The sequence below is a fragment of the Aquarana catesbeiana genome, linkage group LG13 (genome assembly GCF_042186555.1).
Source record: "Aquarana catesbeiana isolate 2022-GZ linkage group LG13, ASM4218655v1, whole genome shotgun sequence".
Lineage (NCBI taxonomy): Eukaryota > Metazoa > Chordata > Amphibia > Anura > Ranidae > Aquarana > Aquarana catesbeiana.
Genome location: NC_133336.1, coordinates 167,618,746 through 167,645,744, shown reverse-complemented (window position 1 = coordinate 167,645,744; position 26,999 = coordinate 167,618,746). Strand labels below are relative to the sequence as shown.

At 45.4% G+C, this 26,999-nt stretch overlaps 1 protein-coding gene across 1 annotated transcript in view; it reads left to right on the top strand.

Annotated features, from left to right (window-relative positions):
- The window catches only part of LOC141117712 (extracellular calcium-sensing receptor-like), a 72,757-nt gene that overhangs the window by 1,967 nt on the left and 43,791 nt on the right, over window positions 1-26,999 (top strand). The window contains exon 2 of the mRNA XM_073610717.1: window positions 16,920-17,762. Within this exon, the coding sequence (XP_073466818.1) occupies window positions 16,920-17,762 (843 nt within the window). The remainder of the gene's footprint in view (window positions 1-16,919; window positions 17,763-26,999) is intronic.

The following is a 26,999-nucleotide window of genomic DNA, read 5'->3' as shown; positions in this document are numbered from 1 at the left end:
CCACAGTAGCCTTCAGAAATAGGCCAATTGCTGCCTCCTTCACGTTACTTCTCTTCCTGCCACTTTTTGGTGGAAGGCGGAGGGGAGGGACCTGCAATTCTGGTCGGCTACTGGGCCCGGCCACCTCCTGGCTGCCACTTTCCACGGCCTGGCTGAGGCTTTCCTATGTCTGAAAAAGGGACATCATTTTAATTTTTGGTTCATCAATCACACGCAATTTTCAACTGATGACTGTTGCAAATTTAATGTTAATAAATAGAAAAGACTATCATTCCGATGCCAGCATTTTTCATGACCAGTGTAGTCCAGATGTACCCATTTACCTCTTACTGCTATACCACTTCTACTCCAACCACCCATTATCTTCCCTCCTAAAATGATGAGACCACACCGTGCTTTTTGAAGTATAAATGGCCATAACAGCCGTTTTTTATTAAAACAATCTGGATAAATAACTCCAAAATAAAATTAAATATATAAAAAATAAACATCAGTGAAACAACTTGTTTCAGCCCCAATCTGTTGGTCAATGACGAAGGTACCACCTTCCGCCACATATATCACCGATTCACTGCGGGACCTTTTTCCAACATGATAGGCCTCCAGCTGTAACTGCTCGGAGACAACACCCTTCCCGCAGTGCAACCATTCCAGTATTCCATCAACCTTTTTGCTGGAATACACTGGAGGGGCCCATACTACCGATGAGCCCCCCACCCCTTTTACCACATATGTTTACTGCTACCATCAAAGACCAACAGAAAACACAGCCACAGCCCAAAAGGATGAAAACCTTATCCTAAAGGGCCCCTCCACACCCGCAGGGCCCGTTGGATCCCCTCTTGCAGCCACATGGCCCAAAGATCTATCCCCACATCCATGAGGTGAACACTATCCCTACGCGAATAGAGGCCCACATTCATCTCCAATTCACTGTGCCTAATTACCATGCCCCCTTGCTGGGCCACAAACCTCCCCACCAACTTATTAACTCGTATGTGCGCCTTGTTAATCCGCTCCACGGACCTTGCCCTGCGCCATGTTGTTCAAGCAACAATGTTGGACCACAGCAGCAAGGTAGTAGGGAAAGCCATGCCTAGATGTACAAAATCAGACTTGACGTCAGAGATCAGATCGCACCCCCAAATCATTACCTCCCACGTGCATGATCAACACATGCGGCGGTCTATCCAACCATGCATAATGCTCCACTTCAGCTACCACCGTACCCCACATCATCCCAGCCTCCCTAGCCACAGTATGTACGCCTCTCCCCTTGAGATACCCATCTGTCTCCCATATGGTCTCATATCACCTCTCCTGGCCCCCAACAAACATAGGAGTGCCCCAATATCCAGACGAGGCGTATAGACCCTCCATCTGAAACGAAAATACAACAAGGCAAAGGTGACATCTACAAAGGTAGTCCAACCTACCCACGTATGCCTCTTTCTTTTTTTTTTTTAAATTTATTCCACCACCAGTTGAGGCTTTATGTAGGTGGGGAATCTCTTTCATTCTCATCTACCAATCCTTCGTACAGCTGCCTCATCCAACCCGCATCTGGCAGCTTCCGTAGCCGCCCCAATGCAGAAGGAGTGTGAAGTGCATGCCGCCCGTCCAACCCGGCCCCTTTTAAACATTTTCTAAACACTGCCACAAATTGATATTTTCATAAGTAGGACCCATCCTCATGCCTCAGGAATGGCCCTCCCCCAACCAGTCTAACCCTTACAAAGTCCCTTACTGCTTCCACAGGGCATAACATGGACCCCAGCAAAGCGAACAGCAACACATCCACCCCTTTTCCCTTCTGATCCATTTTGGATCTACGCAGCCGTATACACACCCGGTCAGTGTATGCCCGCACATCCTGTTCCAAAAGCCCCTCCGCAAAATGCTGTGACAGGCTAACCAATTCCCCAATACGAAATGCCCCAAAAAATGCCAGCGAAAACGCAGCTGTAAAAAGCAAACACTCATAACTCAAGGTACACACGGACCCCAACTTCCCACAGATGGACAATAGGTTCACAAAAGTGACAGGCCTTCACCCATCTTTAGTCCTATGACCCTTACAGTACCCTTTTATGGCTTGCCTAACCCAAAAATCTTTTGTCCAATCCTCCCCTCCTTGCAGCTTAAAAAGGAATGACAATCCCGCCATATTCTTATCGATGGACAACACCGATCCCCCGTTCTCCATGTTCCTGGACATGAAATACAGGGCCAACAGTCTTACCTCGGACCCGTCTGTGCCCACCCCAGCTTCCTTCACTAAACCCGACCATTCCCACCATACCTTCACATGAGCCACCCACGTGGACTCACTCACTGATTGCTGAATCCATCCCGTGGCGATTCCAAGGCCATCTCCAAGATCCAGCCCAGGCAAGGAACTCCTTCCTTCTCTGCTGCTGGAGCTAGCTCCCTGAACTTGTCCCACTAAAATCGAGACAGTGAATCAGCCAGTTGTCGATACGGTATATGCACAGCATAGAGAAAAATATTCAATTGCAAGCACCGCAACACCAACTGTCGCATGAGCCTTATGACAGGTTGTGAAAACGCTGACATGCGATTGACCACCTGCACCACTCTCATATTGTCACAGTTCAATGTAAGTTTCAAGTTCCAGCAGGACTGCCCCCACAGCTCCATAGCCAGCACTACCGGAAAAAGTTCCAGTAGTACCAGGTTACGAAGTAACCCTGCTTCAACCCGGGACTGGGGCCAAGGTTCCGCACTCCATTGTCCTTGAAAGAATGCACCGTACCAAGTGGAGCCCGCCGCGTCCGTGACCAATTCCACATCTAAGTTACTCACGGGACCAGACATCCACACTGACCTGCCATTGTACGAGGCCAAGAACTGCTACCATACTTTCAGGTCCTCACGGTGCTTCTTGGTAAGCCGAATGAAATGAGTCGAGGCCTTAACCCCTGCCGTAGTCGCTGACTGCCGCCGGCAAAAACCCTACCCATGGGTATGATCCTACATGCAAAATTTAACTTACCCAGCAAAGATGGCAGGGTCCTCAATTGTACTTTCCGCAGTCCATGGATCTCCTGAATTTCCTTCTGCAAGTCCTCTAACTTGTCAATCGGCAACCTGCATTCCATCGCCAGTGAGTCGATCACGATGCCTTAGAAACTAATCTCTGTTGTCGGGCCTTCCGTTTTTTTCGGCTGCCAGTGGCACTCCAAACCTTTCTGCAATGTGTTGCAACATAGAAAGTAAAATCACACACACAACTGAGGAAGGGGGACCTATGCATAGAAAGTCATCCAAATAATGTATGACCGAATCCAGGCCCGACATGTCCCTAACAACCCACTCCAAAAAAGAACGGAATGCCTCAAACATGGCACAGGAAATGGAGCAACCCATGGGCAAGCATCTGTCCACATAAAACTGCCCCTGCCAGCAGCATCCCAGCAGCTGGAAGCTATCCGGATGTACTGGAAGCATCCGGAATGCTGATTCTATGTCTGATTTTGCCATCAGCGCCCCCTTTCCATAGCGCCTAACCCACCTGACCGCCGCATCAAATGAAGTATATGACACAGTGCACGCGTCAGGGTCAATGAAATCATTTACAGAACCCCCTTTTGGAAAGGATAAGTGGTGAATGAGACGGAACTTGTTTGGCTCCTTCTTTGGCACCACCCCCAATGGAGACACCACTAAGTCCTGTAAAGGTTTTTTCTCAAACAGCCCCCCCATGTAGCCCAAGGCACCTCTTTCGCCAATTTTTCCCCCACCACCCCTGGGTGCTGTAATGCTGATTTTAGATTCCTTGCCAATGGTGGAACCACCTTCAATGAAACTGCACGTCATATCGTAGCCAAGCAGAACCGCCATATACCCTCCCCGATAGTGTCCATGTAACAAAACAAGGCTGAACAGTGTTCAGGGTTTTTCTCGCCAATGACGCTTGCCATAATGGCGAACACTTGTAGCCAGTAACAAACGTACCTGGGATCAACCTGTATCTCCTCTTCTTAACTTCCTTCTTGGAGTCGTCAGGTTTGACCCTGTCGAAGTTAAATTTTTCCAAGGGCAACAAGGAGAAATCCACATATTCCTCCTTGCAAATCTTATCCCGAACTTCCTGTATTAAGTGTGCTCCCAGCGAGCCTTCAAAACAGACATACACCTCGCATTTTGCAGCATCCGCAATCCTTACCACATCCGTCTTCCGGGTAACCTCTGAGGTCTCTTTTTTGCCTGCCTTTTTCTTGTCAGGCCCAGTCCCTGTTGGCCTAGTAGTCAGCGCCGCCGTGGCCGCTGGGACCTCCGCCCCCCCGGCCGGGGTCAATCCTCCACCATCCCCAGTTGTCACGCCAGCTGTGTTTGCCCATGGGGCCACTTGTGGGGGTTGCCCCCGACCCCCCAAAATGGCCTACCAAATCCCGCAGGCCCTCCAGTAGATCCTGCAGTTGCCCCCCTGACCCTGAACTGGTGGACCTACAGCCCACCTGCCCCGCCCACCGTGGTGGAGGGGCGACCACCCCTGCCGCACCCGTTGTCACCACCCCAACAAGTCATTCAAAGCATTAAACAGAGACAAGTTATCAGTGGAGTTACCAGGCTGACCGAGAGACTTCCCAACAGCCGTCGCGCTGTTCTCCCTTGACGGTTCTTGTTTGCATTGCTCCTCCTCCTCCAACACCTCACCTTCTGACCTGTCTTCGTGTACTGGGACTGGTGGTGTAATTACCCGCCCAGTAGAAGAGATCCTAGAGGCCATATGCTCCCTCTGCTGTGGGGCCTGTCTTGCCCCCGGAGCTCCGCCTCCCGCTGTTGCGCCGCGCCACCCTGAACTAACTGTAACCGGGCCGGCCTGCGCAGTATTCCATCCGCCATCTTGTCCTGTTCGCCACCGGCCATGTGAGCTCCGCCCACCCACGGCGTTACTGACTCTTCTCATTCCCATCCCGGTGGCAGAGCTTGTGGGTCTCCCCTTCTGGCCTCCCCCTCGGCTTGTTTAGAGCTGCTGGGGGGGTCGCCCCAGCATCAGTCCCGCGAATTGCGGGCGGGGAAGTGGCGCCATGATGGCCCCACCCACCGAGCTAGGCCTGCGGCCTGTAGTTCACCCAGGCCCAACTGCAGCCGGCTGTTGGTTCCTTTTTGTGGGCGGTGCTGACTGGTCCCCCCTCTGGCTCCTTTCCAGGTGAACAGGCCTTTCATCCGGCCCTGGAGAATAACACATCGGAGGCCGAGACCTCTACGCACGCGGTGTCGCCTCACCTCCTTGCGCCGATCCACCCACCTCATCCTTGATCAGGGCCGCGACATGGCTGTAAAGCCAGTCCAGTCACCTGCTTGCTGCCGCCTGCCTCAGTCTCACCAGGATCACATCCATGTCGGCCATGTTGGAGGAGCAGTGTCAAAAGCTGCCTCCTCCTTTCTCTTCCCCAAGCACTCTGCCTCAATCCAGGCCCCGCCCCTCCTTAAATAATGCTACTCCCCCATAAGACTTCTCTCCTGCAGCCTCCTCCCCTCTCTCTCATAGCTCCCAAATACTTAACCTTATATGTGTCTCACTAGACACACTGTCTTGCCCGGCCCTTCACTATGTCTCTCTTCCTTCTCCATCGTTCCGGGCCTCACTTTCTTGTCCCGATCATTTGTGGCCACTACTGTCTATTGATATGAAAACCACTTTGTGAAATTGTAAATTAGTGATCAAAATTAGCATATATTTAACATCATTAATTTGACAACCAGAAATGGGGGGGAAGGAAGTGTGGAAGGAAGATTGGAGATTGCTGGCCTGGGTTCAGTCTGGCCTGCCAGAAAATGCAGTCTGTCATAGTACCACAGCCTGGGGACATAAATGTCATCTGCTGCAGCTTCTGATCTCAGTGAATCCTGGACCTTTTTGATCTCCCTATTATAAGTGCTCCTCATGCCACCAATTAGGGCCTTCAAATAGGGGATGTCTGCCGTGGGGATCACCGACTTCACAAATTCCACCAATTGATCCAGCGCTGCCTTCCTCTTTGTTTGATTGTTATAATAAGGGTGGGTTACCTGCCACAGACAGGGCATCTCCCTGTATATATCAATAAATATGGGCATAAAGTCCTCGTCATTGAATAGATCCATTTTCTCTGCAAGACACAACACAAGACAAACCCTAATGTCAGGCGAAACTCTCTTAATCTTAGTTTCAATCATTTTTATTAAATTTTTTATAAGGACAAGGATTCAAACAAGACAATTAAGATACAAAGGTAGCAATAAAACACCATAATTAAGGCATACGCACGCAAAGCAGAGCTACCATCTGCTATAAAAAGTAGTGTAAAATTAAAACCTGGTAGGATTCTAAGGTGCTACCATGCATAGGGTGGGAGTAGCACAGCATTAGAACCTGGGAAACCATAAGGAAAGGAACCTGGATAAGAAAAGAGGAAAAAGGAGAGAATGGAAGCAAGGATACACTTTAATAACATTATATGAGTACTCAGTAAATATAGTGATGGCTAGATGGTACCATGGGATACAGCACCTCATTCCCAAATTAATCAGATAACTAATGGATGTAGGGACAGGGGATTATAGCGGTGCTAAAGTTAAAAGATACAAGAAGGAAGAGGAAGGTTTTAAAAAGGCAAAAATTACAAAGTTTATTTATTAATGATAATACATACATAGAAAAACACACTTAAATCAATTTACACTTAAAATGAATTTATATACTGCATGCGACCCAGGGTATAGTAGAGTAGGCCAGATGGAGATGGCCGTCGAAATGGGGGCTCGATTTCCTACATGTTTCGCCAAGACATTGGCTTCCTCAGGGAACAAGAGCTCAAAAATGAATATATAAAAGGGTCTGTATATGGGGATACAGAAAACATCATGTGAACAAAATTATTTGACAGTACAGTATTTAATACACACTCGAGAAACTCAGTATTGAGGCTGGACAGTCATGCAACAAGGTAGTCCCGCCAGTTCCGGTAGCGCAAACGTACCTGGAACTCCGACACCCTGGAGGGGGCGCGGAAGGCGTTGCCACAGGGGAATGGTGGGCAGGCCGCGCCGTATAATGTGCCTGCAGGGGGTACGCAGTAAACCTGGCAAAGGAATGTGGTGAAAACATGTGAGTAGATGTCAAACTTTGCATGTAAGGGAGTACTAAAAATGATGCAATTATGCATCACTTGCATAGCGCAGAAAAAATTATATATATATGTGTATCTATTTAATAAAAGTATAGAAGACTCACACTCTTCTTTAAAAACAGTAGATTACAATGGGCACAAGGTGCCTGTGGATGAATGCACGCACACAGCAGGGCAATTGGCAGGATCAGCAATCAATTGAAAAAAGGCCTGAATGGAAGAATAAATTGCTTTAAAGGTGGAACAGATGGTCGTTAAAAAATAGCAAAGAAAAATCTTCAAAGGGGAACTTACGTAGTAAGGTACACTACCAGATAGAAGGCTAATATTGATGCAGTCAATTGCATGAGGTAGGGTATTGTGGAATTTTATTGGAAAAGCAGCAAGTGCAATAAGTCCTAGGGAGAGATAGATATGAGGGGGAGAAATTAGGACAGCACAGACTGTGTTGAAAGAAATAATGGGACTACTGAGAAGGCAAGGACTGAATTACCTGATCGGCCATGTAACTGATAATGTAACTCATAGGAGATCAATGTTGAGGATTGCCGAGGAAATAGTAGGTAAGTCCAAAATGGCTCCTATAAGGAATGGTATGGGCTCAGTGAATGAAAAAATGGGGACACAGTTGTGCTAAATGTAATAAAAAGGAGGATTACCTTGTTGCTGTGTGTAGAGCATATACAGGCACGTCCCTCGTCCAGCATATGGGCTGGGGGACTGGCCGGTAACTGATATACCCCCCACACCTGATCAAATTATGATCAGGTGTGCGGAGGCGAGTGAGGGGCGCCCGCGCCTGCGCACAATTGCGGTGCCACGGAACAACAAGTTCCGACATGCACAGCGTGCACATGCTCAGACCAAGCGGGCCGCGTGGTGAATGAGAGGGTGCAGCGCCACGCGGCCCGCTTGGTCTGAGCATGCGCACGCGGTGCATGTCGGAACTTGTTGTTCCGTGGCACCGCAATTGTGCGCAGGCGCGGGCGCCCCTCACTCGCGTCCGCACACCTGATCATAATTTGATCAGGTGTGGGGGGTATATCAGTTACCGGCCAGTCCCCCAGCCCATATGCTGGACGAGGGACGTGCCTGTATATGCTCTACACACAGCAACAAGGTAATCCTCCTTTTTATTACATTTAGCACAACTGTGTCCCCATTTTTTCATTCACTGAGCCCATACCATTCCTTATAGGAGCCATTTTGGACTTACCTACTATTTCCTCGGCAATCCTCAACATTGATCTCCTATGAGTTACATTATCAGTTACATGGCCGATCAGGTAATTCACTCCTTGCCTTCTCAGTAGTCCCATTATTTCTTTCAACACAGTCTGTGCTGTCCTAATTTCTCCCCCTCATATCTATCTCTCCCTAGGACTTATTGCACTTGCTGCTTTTCCAATAAAATTCCACAATACCCTACCTCATGCAATTGACTGCGTCAATATTAGCCTTCTATCTGGTAGTGTACCTTACTACGTAAGTTCCCCTTTGAAGATTTTTCTTTGCTATTTTTTAACGACCATCTGTTCCACCTTTAAAGCAATTTATTCTTCCATTCAGGCCTTTTTTCAATTGATTGCTGATCCTGCCAATTGCCCTGCTGTGTGCGTGCATTCATCCACAGGCACCTTGTGCCCATTGTAATCTACTGTTTTTAAAGAAGAGTGTGAGTCTTCTATACTTTTATTAAATAGATACACATATATATATATAATTTTTTCTGCGCTATGCAAGTGATGCATAATTGCATCATTTTTAGTACTCCCTTACATGCAAAGTTTGACATCTACTCACATGTTTTCACCACATTCCTTTGCCAGGTTTACTGTGTACCCCCTGCAGGCACATTATACGGCGCGGCCGGCCCACCATTCCCCTGTGGCGACGCCTTCCGCGCCCCCTCCTGGGTGTCGGAGTTCCAGGTACGTTTGCGCTACCGGAACTGGCGGGACTACCTTGTTGCATGACTGTCCAGCCTCAATACTGAGTTTCTCGAGTGTGTATTAAATACTGTACTGTCAAATAATTTTGTTCACATGATGTTTTCTGTATCCCCATATACAGACCCTTTTATATATTCATTTTTGAGCTCTTGTTCCCTGAGGAAGCCAATGTCTTGGCGAAACATGTAGGAAATCGAGCCCCCATTTCGACGGCCATCTCCATCTGGCCTACTCTACTATACCCTGGGTCGCATGCAGTATATAAATTCATTTTAAGTGTAAATTGATTTAAGTGTGTTTTTCTATGTATGTATTATCATTAATAAATAAACTTTGTAATTTTTGCCTTTTTAAAACCTTCCTCTTCCTTCTTGTATCTTTTAACTTTAGCACCGCTATAATCCCCTGTCCCTACATCCATTAATTATATGAGTACTATCCTGTAGAGACCATTGAGGACCATATTGACCAGTTGGAAAGGTATCTAGACATACAACCCTCTTTGATAGCCAGTATCTTCTCATATTCAGCAATGTTGTTGACTTTTAAGATCAGCTCTCTTACACTTGGGATCTCATTTGTTTTGCAGTTACTTACTATCAGAGATCTGGCCGCGAATAGAATATGCATTGCTATAGATCTAACTAAAATGGGGTATTCTGTTATATTTACGCTCAAAATAGCTTTTTCGATGGAAGGTTGTGTGATGTGCCCCGTGACCCTTGCTATCAGTTTGAAAACCGCTGACCAGAACCCACGGAGGTGAGGACATGCCCAAACCATATGGGCCAGTGTTCCGACCTGACCACAGCCCCTCCAGCATAGATTGGTGTTGTTATCATAAAATTTTGCAACTATGTATGGGGTGTAATGCCATCTAGCGAGCAGTTTTTGTGCTAGTTCATCATAGTTCGAACATCGTGAGAATTGATGATTACATTTGATCGTGCTCAGCCATTGTTTGTCTGTAAAGACTTTACCCAATTCTTTTTCCCATTTATGTTGTGGGTTGAATTTAACAAAAACCGATTTAGAGTTAAGTATGTTATAAACTAGGGAAATACCTTTTGCTTTGGGGTTAGTGGAAGTTAAGAACTTCCAAAGTGTTGTGGGGATAGGGAAGTTGTTTGTGTATAGTTGTCTAAAGATGGATGCAATTTGAGAGTACGTTAGGAACTCAGAGGCAGGTATGTTAAATTTATTCTGTATTTCTGAGAATGGCATTAAATTATCATCTTTAGTGAAGTCTTGTAAATAGAGAGTTTTCCCCTTCAACCAGTGACCTAGGGAAATGTTCGGAATTAACCAGTGCAGGGATTCTAATGGAATGGGAACCTTGGTAAATTGTAATGAGGGATGTGTTACCTCTTTTAAGTATGACCAGGCAAACAGGGAAGCCTGAATTGTAGGATGATCTATTATTAATTTGGACTGCGATATATTTTGTGCTATTAGGATGGCCTTCAGTGAGTGAGGGAACAACCAGGATCATTCCAGTTTGCACCATGGTTTAGTCTCAGGCTGTTCAAACCAGCTTTTAAGCTGGTCCAATATCGCCGCCATGTAGTAGTCTTTCAAGATTGGGATACCTAGCCCTCCCACTGATTTGTGCTTCCTTTGCATCAAGACAGGGAATCTTGCTCTCTTACCGGCCCATACAAAATTTGAGAGTTGTTTCTGCATGGCTGTGAAGAAAGAGGCAGGGATAGGAATCGGTAGAGCTCTAAAGAAGTCAGTTTTGGCAAGATTAACATTTTGTATGCCGCTAGACGACCGCCCCATGAAAGATAGTGTTTCTGCATTTTAGATAGTTCCTGTTGTAATATTAAGATTAGAGGGTGATAATTGGCTTTGTACAATTCTGCAATAGAAGAGGTTAGTCAGACTCCCAGGTATAGGATAGCATCGGAAGATCAAGGGTATGGAAGATCATGTTGGATAGTTGTTTTAGTGGGGTTATCTATTGCTATACCTAGAATGCTAGATTTTGAGGCGTTAACCTTGTAGTATGATATCTTACTAAAATGAACTATTGGGTTAGACAATGTCAAAATTACATCGTCAACGAAAAGTGAGATTTTATGTTGTTGGTTTCTGGAAGGGATTCCTTGGATTACTGGGTGGGTTCTAATTTTTTTCAGCTAGGGGCTCCATGATTAAGGCGAAGATCAAAGGGGACAGAGGACACCCCGCCTAGTCCCATTGGATATCTTAAAATTTTTGGAGAACATACCTTCTGTGTAGACGTATGCTGAGGGAGAGGAGTATAATGCCTTAATAGCTTTTTGGATAGGACCGTTATGTTTAACTTCTGTAGGACCCTATCCAGGCATCCCCAATGCACGCTATCAAAGGCCATCTCTGTGTCCAGTGTCAGAACCAGGGAAGGCCTTTTCGACTTCTCAGCAGAATGAATAATGTTTATCATTCTTCTGGTGGCGTCATTCGCTTGACGTCCACTCACAAAGCCCACCTGGTCTTGATTAATAAGGTTCGGCAGAAGAGTGGACAATCTATTTGCAATCAGTTTGGCGTACAGTTTGACGTCCACGTTCAACAGTGAGATGGGTCTAAAATTTTGTGGTGTGGTATGTTCCTTGCCTGGCTTAGGCAAGGTGATAATTGTTGCCATTAACATTTCCAGTGGGAAAGAGGCTTTGGATATTGCGGCATCAAAGATTTGTTTTAGGTACGGAGACAGTTCACTTTGGAACAGTTGGTAGTATTCAGAGGAATACCCATCTGATCCAGGTGATTTATTGTGCGGCATACTCCTAATCAATTTTTCCATTTCAGGGACTGTAAATGGCAAGTTAAGCCAGGATAGGTCTGTTTGGGAGAGTTTTGGAAGGTGAATAGAAGCAAGGAAATCAGATATGACATCCTCCGTGGGTTGATGTGTATCAGGGTCGTCTCTAAGATTATACATCGTAGCCAGTTGTCTGCGTTGCTGCATGTGAATGCAGAGAGATCTGCCAAGAATAAGTCCTGCATCTCTTGCGGCATAGCGTCACGACGTCTAGCTGCAGCCATGAATTGGTCTTTAATGTGGTAAATGTGTATACGGACTATTGTGTCCCTTGGTAGATGCGCCGGGATATTTTTTGGTTTTGGCAGTCTATGAATCCTGTCAATGACCAGGTCTTCCAACGGGGCTTCCGGGAGAGCCAATTTCATAAGATCGATTAAGTCGTTTTTCAAGTCTGGGGGTTTGACTGTTTCGGGAATTCCTCTGATTTTAACGTTGTTGTGTCTTGATCTGTCTTCCAAATCCGCTATTTTAGTTTTAATTTGCGCAATCTCGTCGTCCCTGTCATTCTGGGCATCCACCATGTCATTCGAAGTGTTTGCAAATTCCCCCATTTTAGATTCAATGTGTGTCACTCTGTTGGATACTGCCTTAACTTCCAACTTAAACTGCTGTGTGATAGCCAGAATATCAGAGTGCAAAGTGGAACGTAGGGAAACTAGCATATCCTTAAGAGTGGTATCCATAACAGGCTTGTTTGATGTGGGGAAATCAGATATGGAATCCTATAACTCCCTGGTATCATCTAATGAAGAATTAAATTTGCTTACCTCCTCAGTATCTGGATGTTCTGCAGACATCCTTTGTCTGCTTTTTGCTGGGCTGGAGGATGCAGACAGAGGTGGGGAGTAGTTCTTATATGCCTGGCTGGTGTTGTTATTGTGGCCTCTTTCATTCCCAGGGTCCGTTCTGTGCTGCCTGTTGTAGTTGCGTGTGTCCTCTCTTGGGCCGCCGGCGCCATCTTGGCTGTGAGAGCGGCTCAGGTATGTGAAGAAATCGGTCATTTTCCCTGGAACAGGGCACTGCTTTCTCCTGCGGGATGTCATCCTGGATTATGCCCGCTCTCAGCGCACTAAAGTATGGGCAAAAACAAAGCTCCTAGTCGCTATATCCCCTTTCTGGCCCTAGATGTAGCGGAGCTCTCTCAATGTGCTGCCATCTGCGCCGTTGGCTGGCGACGCCCCCCGAAACTCTCCTAATCTCGACCTAATATAGGCCTCAATCTATAAGCAGTATAGGCCACTGATGCACCGACTTAAAATTGTACATTCATTATAATGATCGGCGCTTCGGCTACACCTTCCTCCGCTCACAGATTGTACGTACGACACACGTGTGTTACGCTTTATATACACTGCGCATGCGTGAAACTCCACCCATGTCGCCTGCCCCTGACGTTCTTTCTAGAATATTCCCCGTCTCTTTCATCGCAGTGGGAGACAACATGGCGGAGACACAGCAGGTGCTTAATAGCAGTAACGAGGAGGAAAGCCCAGAACAAGAAACGTCCCGATCCAGGAGGAGAAGATTTAAGGCCTCAAATATGTCCTTTGAAGAGATGGTGGAGATGGTTGACATACTGAAGAGGGCGGACTATGATGGGAAGTATGGACCGTACCTAAACCCAAATGTGAGAAAGGCCAAGATCGTAACTAAAGTTGTGAAGAGTCTGCGCCGGAATTTTGGGGTACGATGATCCAAGGAGCAATTGAGGAAACGCTGATCGGACCTCAAATTAAGGGAGCAGGATCAGTACAGAAGGACCAAGAACATGCTTCTAAAAAGTAAGTAGTATTCCTATTCGTGTGTTCCTATTCTTATTATTACTTGCATGCTGCACCATGTGCTTTTCTTTACTGTTGGACAGTTTAAAATGACTACTTTCATGTTCATGGGCACAGTAATCGGTAAACATTGTTCGTTTGCAAATAAATACAATGTTTTTGCCAGATACAGGGTTAACTGTATGATAATGATAATTTGTATTCAAAGAAGTTCAGGGCATTGTTGTCTAGATGTGTTATAAACTAGAACAAATTGCAAACTTGATTCAGTGTAATGTAAGGAGAGGACACTCAGCAGCTGTTTACACATCTGGACTCTGGAGCACTAGTGTGGGACACAAGAACAAAATTTTTAGGGTGTCCCACACAGGTGCTCCAGTGGATACTTGGGGTGTGAAAATTGTCCAAAAAAGGGAAGTATTCCAGCTTTGGTAAGGGAAAAAATCTTGTGTTCAGCCTTGAACTATGCCAAAACAGACAATTGTACCCCACTTCCAAGCAATATTTCATATTCCTATTTCTGGACTCAAATATCTGTGTACTAAGTATACCTTTTGTTTCATTCTCATAGGGGAGCAAAGACTTGGAAAATATGAGGACACCAGGGACCCCCCCCCTACCTCCTGAAGAAGGGGAACAAAGGTCACAACCTGAGGATGTGGAGGAAGGAGAAATGGTGGAGATTGTCACCACAACAGGTCAGTGTCAGACACCACAGATTCAGGTAATAGATGTATGCCTGCATATTTATAATACATGGTGTGTATTTTTATTTTAGGTGATTTTCTGGTTGTGGTACCAAAATTCAGTGATTTCACCAGTAACAGTGCACAACGGATGATCCAGGAAATCATGTTTTGTAGTCAGGATTTTGACATTATCAAAGAAAAAAACAAGGAGATTGAACAAAGACTGAAGAACATGATTGATGTACTAGGGAGAATTTAAATCCTAAAAAGATTCCTGGAGTTTTTTTATTTTTTACAAAAATTTTATCTAAAGTTTTAATACAGTCTAAAAGCCAAATTTGGAATATGCACACAGTGTGTCAACATGTGCTATCTGATTTCAATGTACGCGTTTTGTGGGTACAACCTCTTCCTCCCAACTCTAGTAGGTGATAGGAAGTGGTTGCACCCCCAAAACACATCCATTGATCCCCTCATGATGGGAGATAGCACATGTTGACATTAGGCATGGGATCAGAAAGGAAATCCCCATTTTGACTCACAATCTGTGTGCATCTTCTAAATTTGGCTTTTACAGGGGTGACTTCACCCCATCTGATGAAGGCAAGATCAAGACCTTTTTCACACTATAAAATGTCTGATATTGCCTTCTCTTTTGCAGTGTTGAACTTTGTAAGTTCCAGAGTTGTGTATGTTATGTTTGTAAACATGCCTGTTTCTGTATTTTTTAAGAAATTTCATGGTAAAAGAAAAAATGTGTTTTTTTTTACCGCCAAATGTTTTATAAAATGCACATGTGCACGGAGCAAAAGGTTTTCTACCCAACAATGTGTGGCTTCTTCTTTCAATGATCAATACCATTTTTTGTGGTGTTTACAGTGACAATGGGTGTTATTTAATAATAGGAAAACCACTTGGCACTACGAGTGCACTAGGAGAACCTAGGAGACAGTTAAAAGAAACCCAAGCAGTAAATGAAAATCAAGATTTGATCTGATAAAAGAGAAAATTTATTCAAAATGTGCTGGCATAGCAATGGCCCCCCTAAACCGTAAAATATTCTACATATTTTTCTCGCACTTCACGGGTGCTTTGGGGGGGGCAAGTCAGGATGGACAGCTTCCAGGGCCGTCATTGGAGTTTCTGAAAGTAGGACCTCAGGCCCAACTGAGGCAACATAATTAGGATTATTACAACAAGCCTCCGCACAGCACGAACTCTACGACAAGCACATACCCGCAACATGGCTTCAAAATGGCCGGCTGGTCACTAGTCAACGAACTAAACAGAACGCATTGAAGAACAAACAGCAAGGCCTGTGAAGAGCGAGCTGAAAATCAGTAACGAGCGGACAAGAATGCACTAAAAAACAGCAGAGAGGAACTGACTTCACGCACAGAAAACCAGATACAAACCGACAAGCACAAACTGAACAGCAGTAAAACGATCTGAAAAAGCAGGAGTCTAAAAAGCGTGAATCGTCTCTCACCAAACTTCTATTAACACGAGATAAGCACGAGATTAGCAGAAGGAGCCCAAAGGATGGCACACTGGCTATTGAACTTCCCTTTTCTAGTCCCGTCATACGTGTTGTACGTCACCGCATTCTGGACAGTCGGACTTTGGTGTGACCATGTGTATGCAAGACAAGCTTGAGTGGAATTCCGTCGGAAAAAGCTATGATGGAATTCTGATCGTCTGTACACGGCATTAGAAGAATTTTTTTCTGTAATACTATACCCATTGAGTTTCACCACATCCAAAATACAGCATTCACCAGCACAGATGGACTTGTACCTAATATCAGTTATCATCTTGTTTCCACAAGGTCCCAATATCCAGGTCCCAATGTCAACATTTTCAATAGCGGATACCTTCACTGGTATCACATTGCCAAAAAAGCAAGAAGAGAAGTCCATAGCATAACTCAATTTATTAAAAATCAACATTTAAAAAAAAAATTGCACTCATTTTACAGATGTGCATTAAGCTTTATGTATAACAGCTTGTGAAACTAACCCTCTGTAACTCCCATGTCTCAACTGGTGTCACTCAAAATGTACCTCTTTCGGCTGCAGAATCTGTTTCACATGCTGTCAGGCACACCATGTTTTTGCATCTTTGTTGGAGGAGGGCTGAGTGATGTAATAGTGCTCCCCCAGAACCATGTTTCAACCCTTTGGAACAGATAAAAGGTACCAGAGTGCCTCACGTCTACTTATTTCCCAGGAGGGGTACACATATTTGCTTTTATAATATATTATGTTGTCTTCCTCTAACCAATCTATTCTGGTTTCAAAGGAATTCAAACAGATCAGTACAGGGAACTTGCAATTATTGCTCTTATTTTATTCCACAACTTGCACTAATTAAAATTAACAGCATATATTGGTGCAATAGCAACACTGCTCTATATATCATTGCAGCATTTCAGGTTTGACCCTTTATCAAGCCAAAGCATAAGTTAGCTATTACAAAAAAAAAAACTTTCTGAAGCTTTATTGTATATACATTCATAATATTTTTACTTCTTTCTCTCTAACTAGATAAGCTATGCTGCAGCACACCCAAGCCTAAGCGACAAGGTACAGTTCCCATCTTTCCTAAGAACAATTCCCAATGATGATTATGAAATTGTTGAAATTGCTAATTTGGCAAATTACTTTAACTGGACATGGGTTGGAATCGTAACTACAGATAATGAATTAGGTAGATCAGGCTCCCAACTCCTCACCAAGGAGATAGAAGGTAATGGAGGCTGCATTGCATTTCTAGGCATTCTACCTATCTACAACTCAATGGAATCAGTGAACCGAATCATTGATGTTATCAAGAAGTCAAAAGCCACAGTAATTATTGTATACTCGACCATGGAGAACCTAATATCTTTAATGGAGGAAGCTTCCTTTCAAAATGTTACAGATAAAGTGTGGCTTGGTTGCGGAAGTTGGTCAATAACTGCAGACTTTCCTCGCCCAGACATCTTAACAACTTTAAATGGCAGTCTAGGTATGGCACCACCAAGTGGAAAAATTCCAGGTTTTAAAGAATTTCTTTACAGTATACATCCAACCAAAAATCCAGATGATATCTTTATTAAAACATTCTGGGAGAAAGCTTTTGGTTGTGCTTGGCCTCCATACTATCACTATAATAATACATTTTCAAACACATCTTCAGATGGAAGGCATTGGTGCACAGGTCAAGAGAGATTAGACAGCATTGATCCCAGAATATATGATGTTTACAACTTTAGATATACCTACAAAATTCATAATGCAGTGTTTGCCATTGCTCATGCTCTGCATGAAATGCAATCCTGTGTACCAGGACATGGACCCTTTGTGAATGGATCCTGTGCAAGTATTTTCTCATATAAACCCTGGCAGGTACGGTATAACTTGTTTAAAATTAATAGTGAATGGATTCTGTTAGTCTTGTTTCTAGTATCTTAAATGAGTCATGGTGACTTGATTATTTGAACTCAGCTTTTTTGTAAAATAGGTCCATTTAATCAAAGGAGCAAACATGACTATCTTAACCACTTCCCGTCCAACCTATAGCAGAATGACGGCCGGGCGGTGGTTTAGTTATCCTGACTGGGCGTCATATGACATCCAGCAGGATAACAAGCCGGTGTGCGCTTGTGGGGGCGCGTATCGTGGCGATCGGTGGTGCTGTGTGTTAGTCTGACACACCGCAACTCCAATCTAGGTAAAGAGCCTCTGACGAAGGCTCTTTACCATGTGATCAGCTGTGTCCAATCACAGCTGATCACGGTGTAAACAGGAAAAGCTATGTATTGGCCTTTCTGGTATCACGTCTGACAGACGCGACTAGAGGAGAACGATCAGTTGTTCTCCTAACAGCGGGGGTCTGCGCTGATTGATTATTGGTGCAGCCCCCCCGAGGATGCCCACCCAGGACCACCAGGGATGCCACCAGGACCACCAGGGATGCCCACCACTGATGACCACCAGGTATGCCACCCATGAACACCAGGGATGCCAATTAGCGCCCATAAATGATGCCAATCAACATCCCTATTTATGATGCCCATCAGTAATGCCTGCCAGTGCCTCACCATCAGTGATGTCTATCAGTGCTACCCATCAGTGTCCATCAGTGCCACCCATCAGTGCCCATCAGTGCCACCTACCAGTACCCATCAGTGCCACCCATAAGTAGTACCCATGAGTGCTGCATATTAGTGCCCATCATCAGTGCCCATCAGTGCCACCTTTTTAGTGCCAACTCATTGGTTCCTCCTCATCTGTGCCCATTAGTGCTGCCTCATCAGTGCCCATCAGTGAAGGAGAAAACTTACTTACAGAAACAAAGAAAAAAAACCCCAGAGGTGATAAAATACCACCAAAAGAAAGCTCTATTTATGGGAACAAAATTATAAAAATTTGGTTTGGGTACAGTGTTGCACGACCGCGCAATTGTCATTCAAAATGCGACAGTGCTGAAAGCTGAAAATTGGCCTGGGCAGGAAGGGGGGAAAGTGCCTGGTATTGAAGTGGTTAAATTAGTCACCCATCTCAAAGGTATTTAGCTATGCCTAAGGATGGATTAAAGTAAGCCAATCGTAAAAAAGCAAGGTAAGCTAAATACCAAACTTCTATAGCCAGCCATAGACAGATCAAAGCTCAGCTGGTTCAGCAGAGACCGGCTAAGATTTGATCCATCTATGGGCAGGCTGTACTCAAGTTGATTCCTTGATCAACTTGGGTAAAACCAGCCTGTTGGATGTTTAGCATGTGATTACTGCCTGCAACTATAGCTTCTAGCAGTAATCATTGCATTCTGCCAGGCATGAAAGCTCCCCCGCCAGAAGAACACAATGGCTCAGTGGGAGGCATTCCCCCATCAACACTGTGTTAAGCAATTTTCTTTCCTTCCAACCGTGGTGGAAAGAAAATAGATTAATCTATGGTTTGCCTATGGAGGCTGGTGACTTTGATAAGAAAATTCTGGCATCTTTTGTGTGGCTCCACTGAAAACCAGATAAAAAATCTAGCAATTGGAAGGAAATATTATGTACAGCATTTTTACCTTTCCAGATCTTGTGAAGGTGTTGCAAATCAGACATAAAATAACTTTTCTGTCGCATCATGGCAGCATACACCTATGGGTTGTGGCTCCGCCCCCGCAACCTGATAGGACCGCGTAGCTATTAAGGTCTGAGAGAGCCCCTGCCCCAGCATTCTCCTTTTTTTCCTCACCTGTCAAGGACTGAAACATGCATCCCTTACCTAACATTCGCCCCAGCCAGGTTCTAGCCTCTCCTGGGTGGAAGTCCTATCCTGTGCAGCCTCTAAATGAGCTTAATGGAAGGAACCCTACTCTGATGGTCTCAGGGGTATGTTACTATGCATTACAAACCTTAAATAGGTTTATGGATCGCAGCGGTCTCCAGCTCCTTTCAGTGCACCTGTGGGTAACTTCCCCTCCTGTCTGTCTCCATAGCTCCAGCTTGTCTCCCCTCCGCTCTCTGTGCCTAGCGCCGAGCGTCTCAGCTCTTCGCGCATGCGCAAACAGCGGTATCTCGTCAGGGCATCCCACTTTCCAGCTTCCAAAATGGCGTCGGAAGGCCTCGGAGCGCATCTGCGCATGCGCGAGCGTGACGTCATCACCGCCGTGATGGCGGCAAGTTTAAAAACGCTGTAAATGTCAGCATTTTCTTGTCTCTTCTCTCCTGAGCCTGTAAGGAGGAATTTTGACCGGATCTCTTTGCTACTCTACCCAGCTGTACTACCCTGTCTCTCTCTTACTATCTCCACGCCCAGGTAAGATCTCTGTTTTTTTTTTTTTCTTTGCTTGCTTACTAACTGCTATCCCATGCATGCTAAGCCACCTATATGTTATAGGTTGATTCATCACCTTTTCATGGAGACCGCTGCCCAGGTAGACCATCGCCAGCCTATTAGGTAAGAGGGGATGATGGGTAAGTATGAAGAAAGCGGAAAAAGAGAGCCCTCACTAATGCTGTTTAAATTGAACAGCCCCACCAGGTCTTCCAGATCATCACATTCAAGACGAGGGGAGCCTTCAAGAAGGAGCCGCTCAAGCCACAGGCAGAGTCGCTCAGAGCGTGGCAGAAGTCGCTCAAGTCGCAGAAGCCGCTCAAGTCGCAGGAGGAGCAGATCAAGTCGCAGGAGAAGCCGATCAAGATCAAGGCATAGTCGCTCCCACCACAAGAAATCCCCTGCGCGCAGGAAATCTCCTGTCACCCAGCCTTCCCGTCCACCCGGGAACTCCTGCTGGATTTGCGGTGCTACAGCACTTCCAGACAAACTAGCCTGTTGCACGTGCTTCATCGAGGCAACTAAGGACAGAGAAACAGAGGCAAGGGTACCAAACGAACCATCACCACAAGTCGCAGGGCCAGAGGCCAGCAAACCCATACAAAACACCTCATCCACTGCTCCATCATCATCAAAGACGTCAGACCCTCTCTCTGACACTGATGATCTAGAGGCATCCACCGGCTTTGACTTTTCACTGATCGATCCATTCGTGAAGTCAGTAAAGGAGACGATCGACTGGGTGGAGGAAAAAGAAACTCCTCAAAAAGTGAGGAAATATTTTCCAAATCTTAAAAAAGACCCAGAGAACTTCCCGTTCATTGATGAACTTGAGGATCTAATTAAGGATGAGTGGCAAAAGCCAGAGAAAAAAACTGGCCTCAGCAACAGATTAGCAAAGCTCTATCCACTTAAAGAGCCTAACGTCAACCCACTAATATCTCCTCCAGTGGTCGACTCCTCTCTAATGCGCCTAGGCACGTAACACTCCCAATAGAGGATGCAGTCACATTCAAAGATGTCCTGGATAGAAAGATCGATCTGGATCTTAAGAGGACCTACCTCTCGGCAGGTGGCGCCTGCAGGCCAGCAATAGCAATGGCTGCTGTCGGCAAGGCTATCTCAAGCTGGTCCACGATGGTCGAGAAGCTGGTGTCAGAAGGAATGGAGCAAGAGAAAGTTATCTCAGCCCTCCAAGAACTTAGTCTCGCAGGCGACTTTGTCGCAGAAGCCTCTGTGGACATATTTAAAACCACTTCAAGAGCAATGTTAAGCTCAGTAATGGCCAGAAGGGCGCTTTGGTTAAAACCCTGGTCGGCAGATCCCTCCTCAAAGTCCAACTGGTGTAAAATACCCTTTGATGGCGTAAACCTTTTTGGCGAAAAACTGTACTCGGCTATTTCTAAGGTCACCGGAGGAAAATCGGGACTCATCCCTTCAGATAGGAGGCCCAGACAGCAGAGACCACCAGTTTCTAGAAGAAATATGCCAGATAAATACAGAGAGGCAAGATCCTACAGGCCTGGAAAAGAGTATAGGAGGAACTGGAAGAATCCCCAGTCATCATTCCTCAAGCTCCAGAAGTCTAAGACCCCTACCACAGGGGAACAAAAGTCTTTTTGAAGGTGCGTCCGCCCAACCAGCTTTAGTGGGGGCCAGACTCATGAGTTTCAAGCAGGTCTGGGCGGATACAATAAAGGACCCATGGACGATAGACACTGTCCAGTTCGGGCACAAATGGAAATTCAAGACACGGGCTCCAAGAGACCAATTCTTTGTAACCAGATTACTGGCATCTCGGGAAAAAAGGATGCTACTGACAAAATACGTCCAAGACCTGTTACAAAAGGAAGCCATAGTGGAAGTTCCAATATCCCAAAGGTCAATGGGATTCTACTCCCCGTTGTTTCTGGTGAAGAAAAAATCAGGGGATCTCCGCCCTGTCTTAGATCTAAAGAATCTCAATCGCTCAATCTTAGTCGAGACATTCAAGATGGAGAGCCTCCAGTCAATTCTTCGGGCCATGAATATTGGGGATTGGATGCTTTCCGTCGATTTACAAGACGCCTATCTGCACATCCCCATTCACATCTCATTCCAAAAGTTTCTCCGCTTTGAGGTAGGTCTTCATCATTTTCAATTCCGAAGTCTCCCGTTCGGGATCTCCACCGCTCCAAGGACATTCACAAAAATCTTACTGCCAGTAATAGCCTTACTAAGAGAACAAGGATTGAGAGTCCATCATTACCTGGACGACATCCTCTTGCTAGCAGACAATCAGGATTCCCTTCTACTGCATCGATCCATTCTGATTACCACCCTACAAAACTTCGGCTGGATCATAAACTGGGGGAAAAGCAATCTGCAGCCCACTCAGAGAATGATATTCCTGGGGGCGGAACTAGACACCAGTCTCAATACGGTAGAACTTCCGCGGGAAAAAATTCCCAGTCTCATTCAGAAGGCGTGAAAGTTATTAGCCTCTACCATACTACCAGCCTGGGAGTACCTCAGCATACTGGGGTCATTCTCAGCAACCATCCCAATGGTACAGTGGGCCCAATGGAACACCAGACCTCTGCAAGCATCACTGTTAAAACAATGGAACGGGGTATCATTGTCTCAGCCAATCATAATCCAGAAAGAAATAAAACAATCACTCTGGTGGTGGACCAGATTGAACAATCTGAAGAGATGCAGGCATATAGTCCCTCTTCCTCAAGAAGTAATCACTTCAGACGCCAGCCTGAAGGGCTGGGGGGCACAGTACCGCCATCACGCAGTCCAGGGCCTTTGGACATTCAGAACACAGAACGTGGTCTCAAATATATTGGAGATGAAAGCAGCATTCCAAGCTCTGTTAGCCTTCAGCCCCCTCCTCAGGGGGAAAGAGGTCCTGCTAAAATTGGACAACAGAGTGGCAGTTGCCTATATCAACAGGCAGGGGGGCACCAGAAGTCGCTCCATGATGCAGGAAGTCCGTCCAGTCTTCATATGGGCACAGCTGAACCTGTCGGGGTTAACGGCAACGTATGTCCCAGGAGTCCAAAATCAACTAGCCGACTCTCTAAGTCGGACCTTTGTATCAAACAACAAGTGGGCCTTAAGTCACCAAACCTTTACCCTCATAACCCAAACCTAGGGGATACCGGATAAAGACCTGGCGGCAACACCGGTCAACACGAAATGCCAGAGGTATCTAGCCAGAATTCCTTTCCCATCGGCAGAAGGCACGGATTGTCTACAGCACGACTGGAACTTCCGTTTGGGGTACATCTTTCCGCCAACACCACTCATTCCGAGATTCTTACTCAGACTCAAGAGGTCGAAAGCCACAGTGTTAGCAGTCCTCCCATTTTGGCCGAGACGACCATGGTTTATGACACTCCTCCAATTGAGCACAGCAGAACCACTGACACTCCCAATGACAGCGGATATACTGTCGCAGGGGCAACTCCTTCACCCATTTCCGGAGAGGCTGCATCTAACAGCATGGAGATTGAAAGGACTAGGTTCTTAGTCCAAGGTTGCTCCCAGAAGGTGATAGACACTCTCCTTCAGGGCAGAAAATCCACGACCAATAAAACCTATAAAAGGATCTGGGAGAATTTTCTCTTAATCGCACAACAGCAATCCTGGAACCCGGCATCTCCATCAGTTGCTCAGATCCTCGAGTTTCTCCAGCTAGGTCTAGATACAGGTCTTAGGTCTAGTACCCTGAAGGTACATGTATCAGCCCTATCCGCTATGACAGGAGTGAAATGGGCTCAAGAACCTCTCATCATCCAATTTCAGAAGGCTTGCCTAAAGTTGAGGCCACCTAGAAAACCTTCCTTCCCGACATGGGATCTTTCAGTAGTGTTGGAAGCCTTATCCCATGAGCCATTTTTTCCGTTAGAGAATGTTTCCCTGTGGGACCTAACTCTCAAAGTCACTTTCCTAATAGCAATTACATCAGCTAAAAGGGTATCGGAAATTCAGGCCTTACAGGCTAAGGAACCATACTTAATGTTCTATCCAGACAAAGTAGTCTTAAAACCATCGGATCGCTTCATCCCGAAGGTGTCATCATCTTTCCACTTTAACCAAGAGCTATGTCTCCCCACCCTCTCCACAGAACAGGGTGATCCACATCCGCTTGACATAAAGTCTAATATCTAGGCCTACCTCTTGGCAACCAGCAATCTGAGGAAGACAGAGGACCTACTGGTCATTCCTCATGGGTTTAGAAGAGGACAAGCGGCAACCTCTCGCACAATCGCAGCATGGTTGGTAAAGATCATTAAGAGAGCTTACGCATCGAACAACACACGAGTACCTGAGGGCTTTAGGGCACACTCCACAAGGGCAATGGTGACCTCCTGGGCAGCCTACTGCAGGGTATCAGCCGAAACCATCTGCAAAGCAGCCACTTGGTCTTCAAAAACCACCTTTATTTCTCATTATAAAGTGGACCTCGCTAGATTGTCCACGGTAGAATTTGGGAGAGCGATTATTCGGGCTAACTCCTCAATACTTTCTAAATAAAACTTATCTTTTGCTCATACCCACCCAGTTTGCGAGTTATTCCCCATAGGTGTATGCTGCCATGATGCGACAGGAAAACGGAAAATTGTATACTCACCTTTCCGTAATTTTCCTTTCCTGTCGCATCTCATGGCAGCATACAAATGCCCACCCATCTGAGGTGAGGTATATATACACGGAGAATGCTGGGGCAGGGGCTCTCTCAGACCTTAATAGCTACGCGGTCCTATCAGGTTGCGGGGGCGGAGCCACAACCCATAGGTGTATGCTGCCATGAGATGCGACAGGAAAGGAAAATTACGGAAAGGTGAGTATACAATTTTCCATTTTTTACTGGTTGCTAGCAATAATAATTTTCATATATTTAAAGTTATCTTCAAAGCCTAATGAATGGAGGAGGATTAACCCCTTAGGTTCCACAGTGAGGAAAACAAGCATGTTTTACTGCATATACAGACTGATTTTACTGTTGTGGGTTTAGTAAGACTATAAGCCTTCTTTTTCTATGCTGATGCTAATGCTGATCACATGCACTCTCCCAAGAAATGAAAAAACTCTCCAAGCTCTGTACTATCATGAAATGATTAGGGCATTATGGGCAAAGGGGAGGATCAGAGAAGACAGAATCAAACAGCCTTGTTACACAATGAGGAGGATTAACCCCTTAGGTTCCACAGTGAGTAAAACAAGCATGATTTACTGCATATGCAGACTGATTTTACTGTTGTGGGTTTAGTAAGACTATAAGCCTTCCTTTTCTATTGCCCATGATGAATGGAAGTGTAAACTACAAACATAATGCTGAATTAAAGCAATAGCTCATGTATAGGACTTTTTTTTATCAACCCTCCCCTTTGCCCTCTCCACCTTTCTCATACCCCTTACTACAGACCTCAGGTCAGCTGGTGTCCTTCACCCAGTGGTTCTGCAGTTCTCTTTTTGAGCCAGTTGACTACTGTGTACCTTGCAAGCTTGGCTGATCTTCATATAATCTGAGCTGAGCATTTGGTTGTTCTGCCCGTCCTCCATTGATAGATAACTTTTCACTGATGGCGTCATCAGGAGAATGTTACATACAGTTGGGGATAGTGGACCCTCCATGCATCCTGAATGTTGGATGGTTACAGCTGATCTCGTACAAGGATGAGGACCTGGGAAGGCACGGAAAACTGACCCCACAGGAATGGCAGTAGTAAAGCACATCACTGGTTTGTGACTTACACAGGCAGGTAGGGCACGGAATACTAGTATGAGACAATTACAGCACTGGGGTGCAGGATTTACAGGGAAACAGGAGTACAGATGTATCTTACAGAAGTGGAATGCTGAGCTTACAGAAACAAGGGGGTAATGATATATATGAGGAACAACAAAGTGAAGTAACACATGCAAGAGTTGACACAGCTGCACACCCCAAAAAGCATTGCAAAATTAATAGAAAACTTTCCCCAGGGGGCTTTTAGGCAGCAAAATATTTCTGAAACCATGTCAGTAAAAATGTTATTTAATTCAGACATAGAATGCATTACATAGATACAATCAATATCACATGAAATTTCCAGTAGTCGACACAAGCAACAACAAAGGACCATCTCCCATGGCAATCAATTCATTAAAAAAGTTCTAATTGAACAGTTACATTGTATCAATACTATCCATATGAATCCCCATGAATCCCCCAATGCATTTCGACTCTTTTTCCTCTTCCGGTCTTCTTCGGGGGGTTTTTAAATTCTAAAGAGATACATCAAAAAGTTCCATTAAGGATTTTCTACAATATACCAAACATGATAGATCACTTCATGATATTTTAAAGGTTTTGAAAGTACATCTCCATACATATGGTGAAGTACTTACCATTTGGGGATGGGAAGGTGAGCCTGTGTCGCATAGTTAGAATTAATAAAAAACGTTGCGTGCGGTGGTCCCGCAATGTTTGCTCATTCCCTCTGTCCCCTCTGGGCATGTCTATAGTCCATGGGGCTTGCAAGGAGCCACGCATTTGGACCCAGTGGGGAAGGTGTAGGGCGAGGCACCTGTAATTTGATATTTATAAAAATTAGTATGTGGTCAGCGGATGTCGGGTGAGTGTTCAGTATTGTCCTATATGGCCAGACTGCTTAATATTCAAAACAATTAATAGGGAGGTCTCAACTAATATTGTCCCTTTGCTCATATTTTGGTAATTTTTGGATTTAAATTGTAATATGTGAATATATGATAGGTTGGACTAAGTGTATAGAGTACTAAATGAGAAAAATTAGTTTAAACAAACTCTATATCCTCATA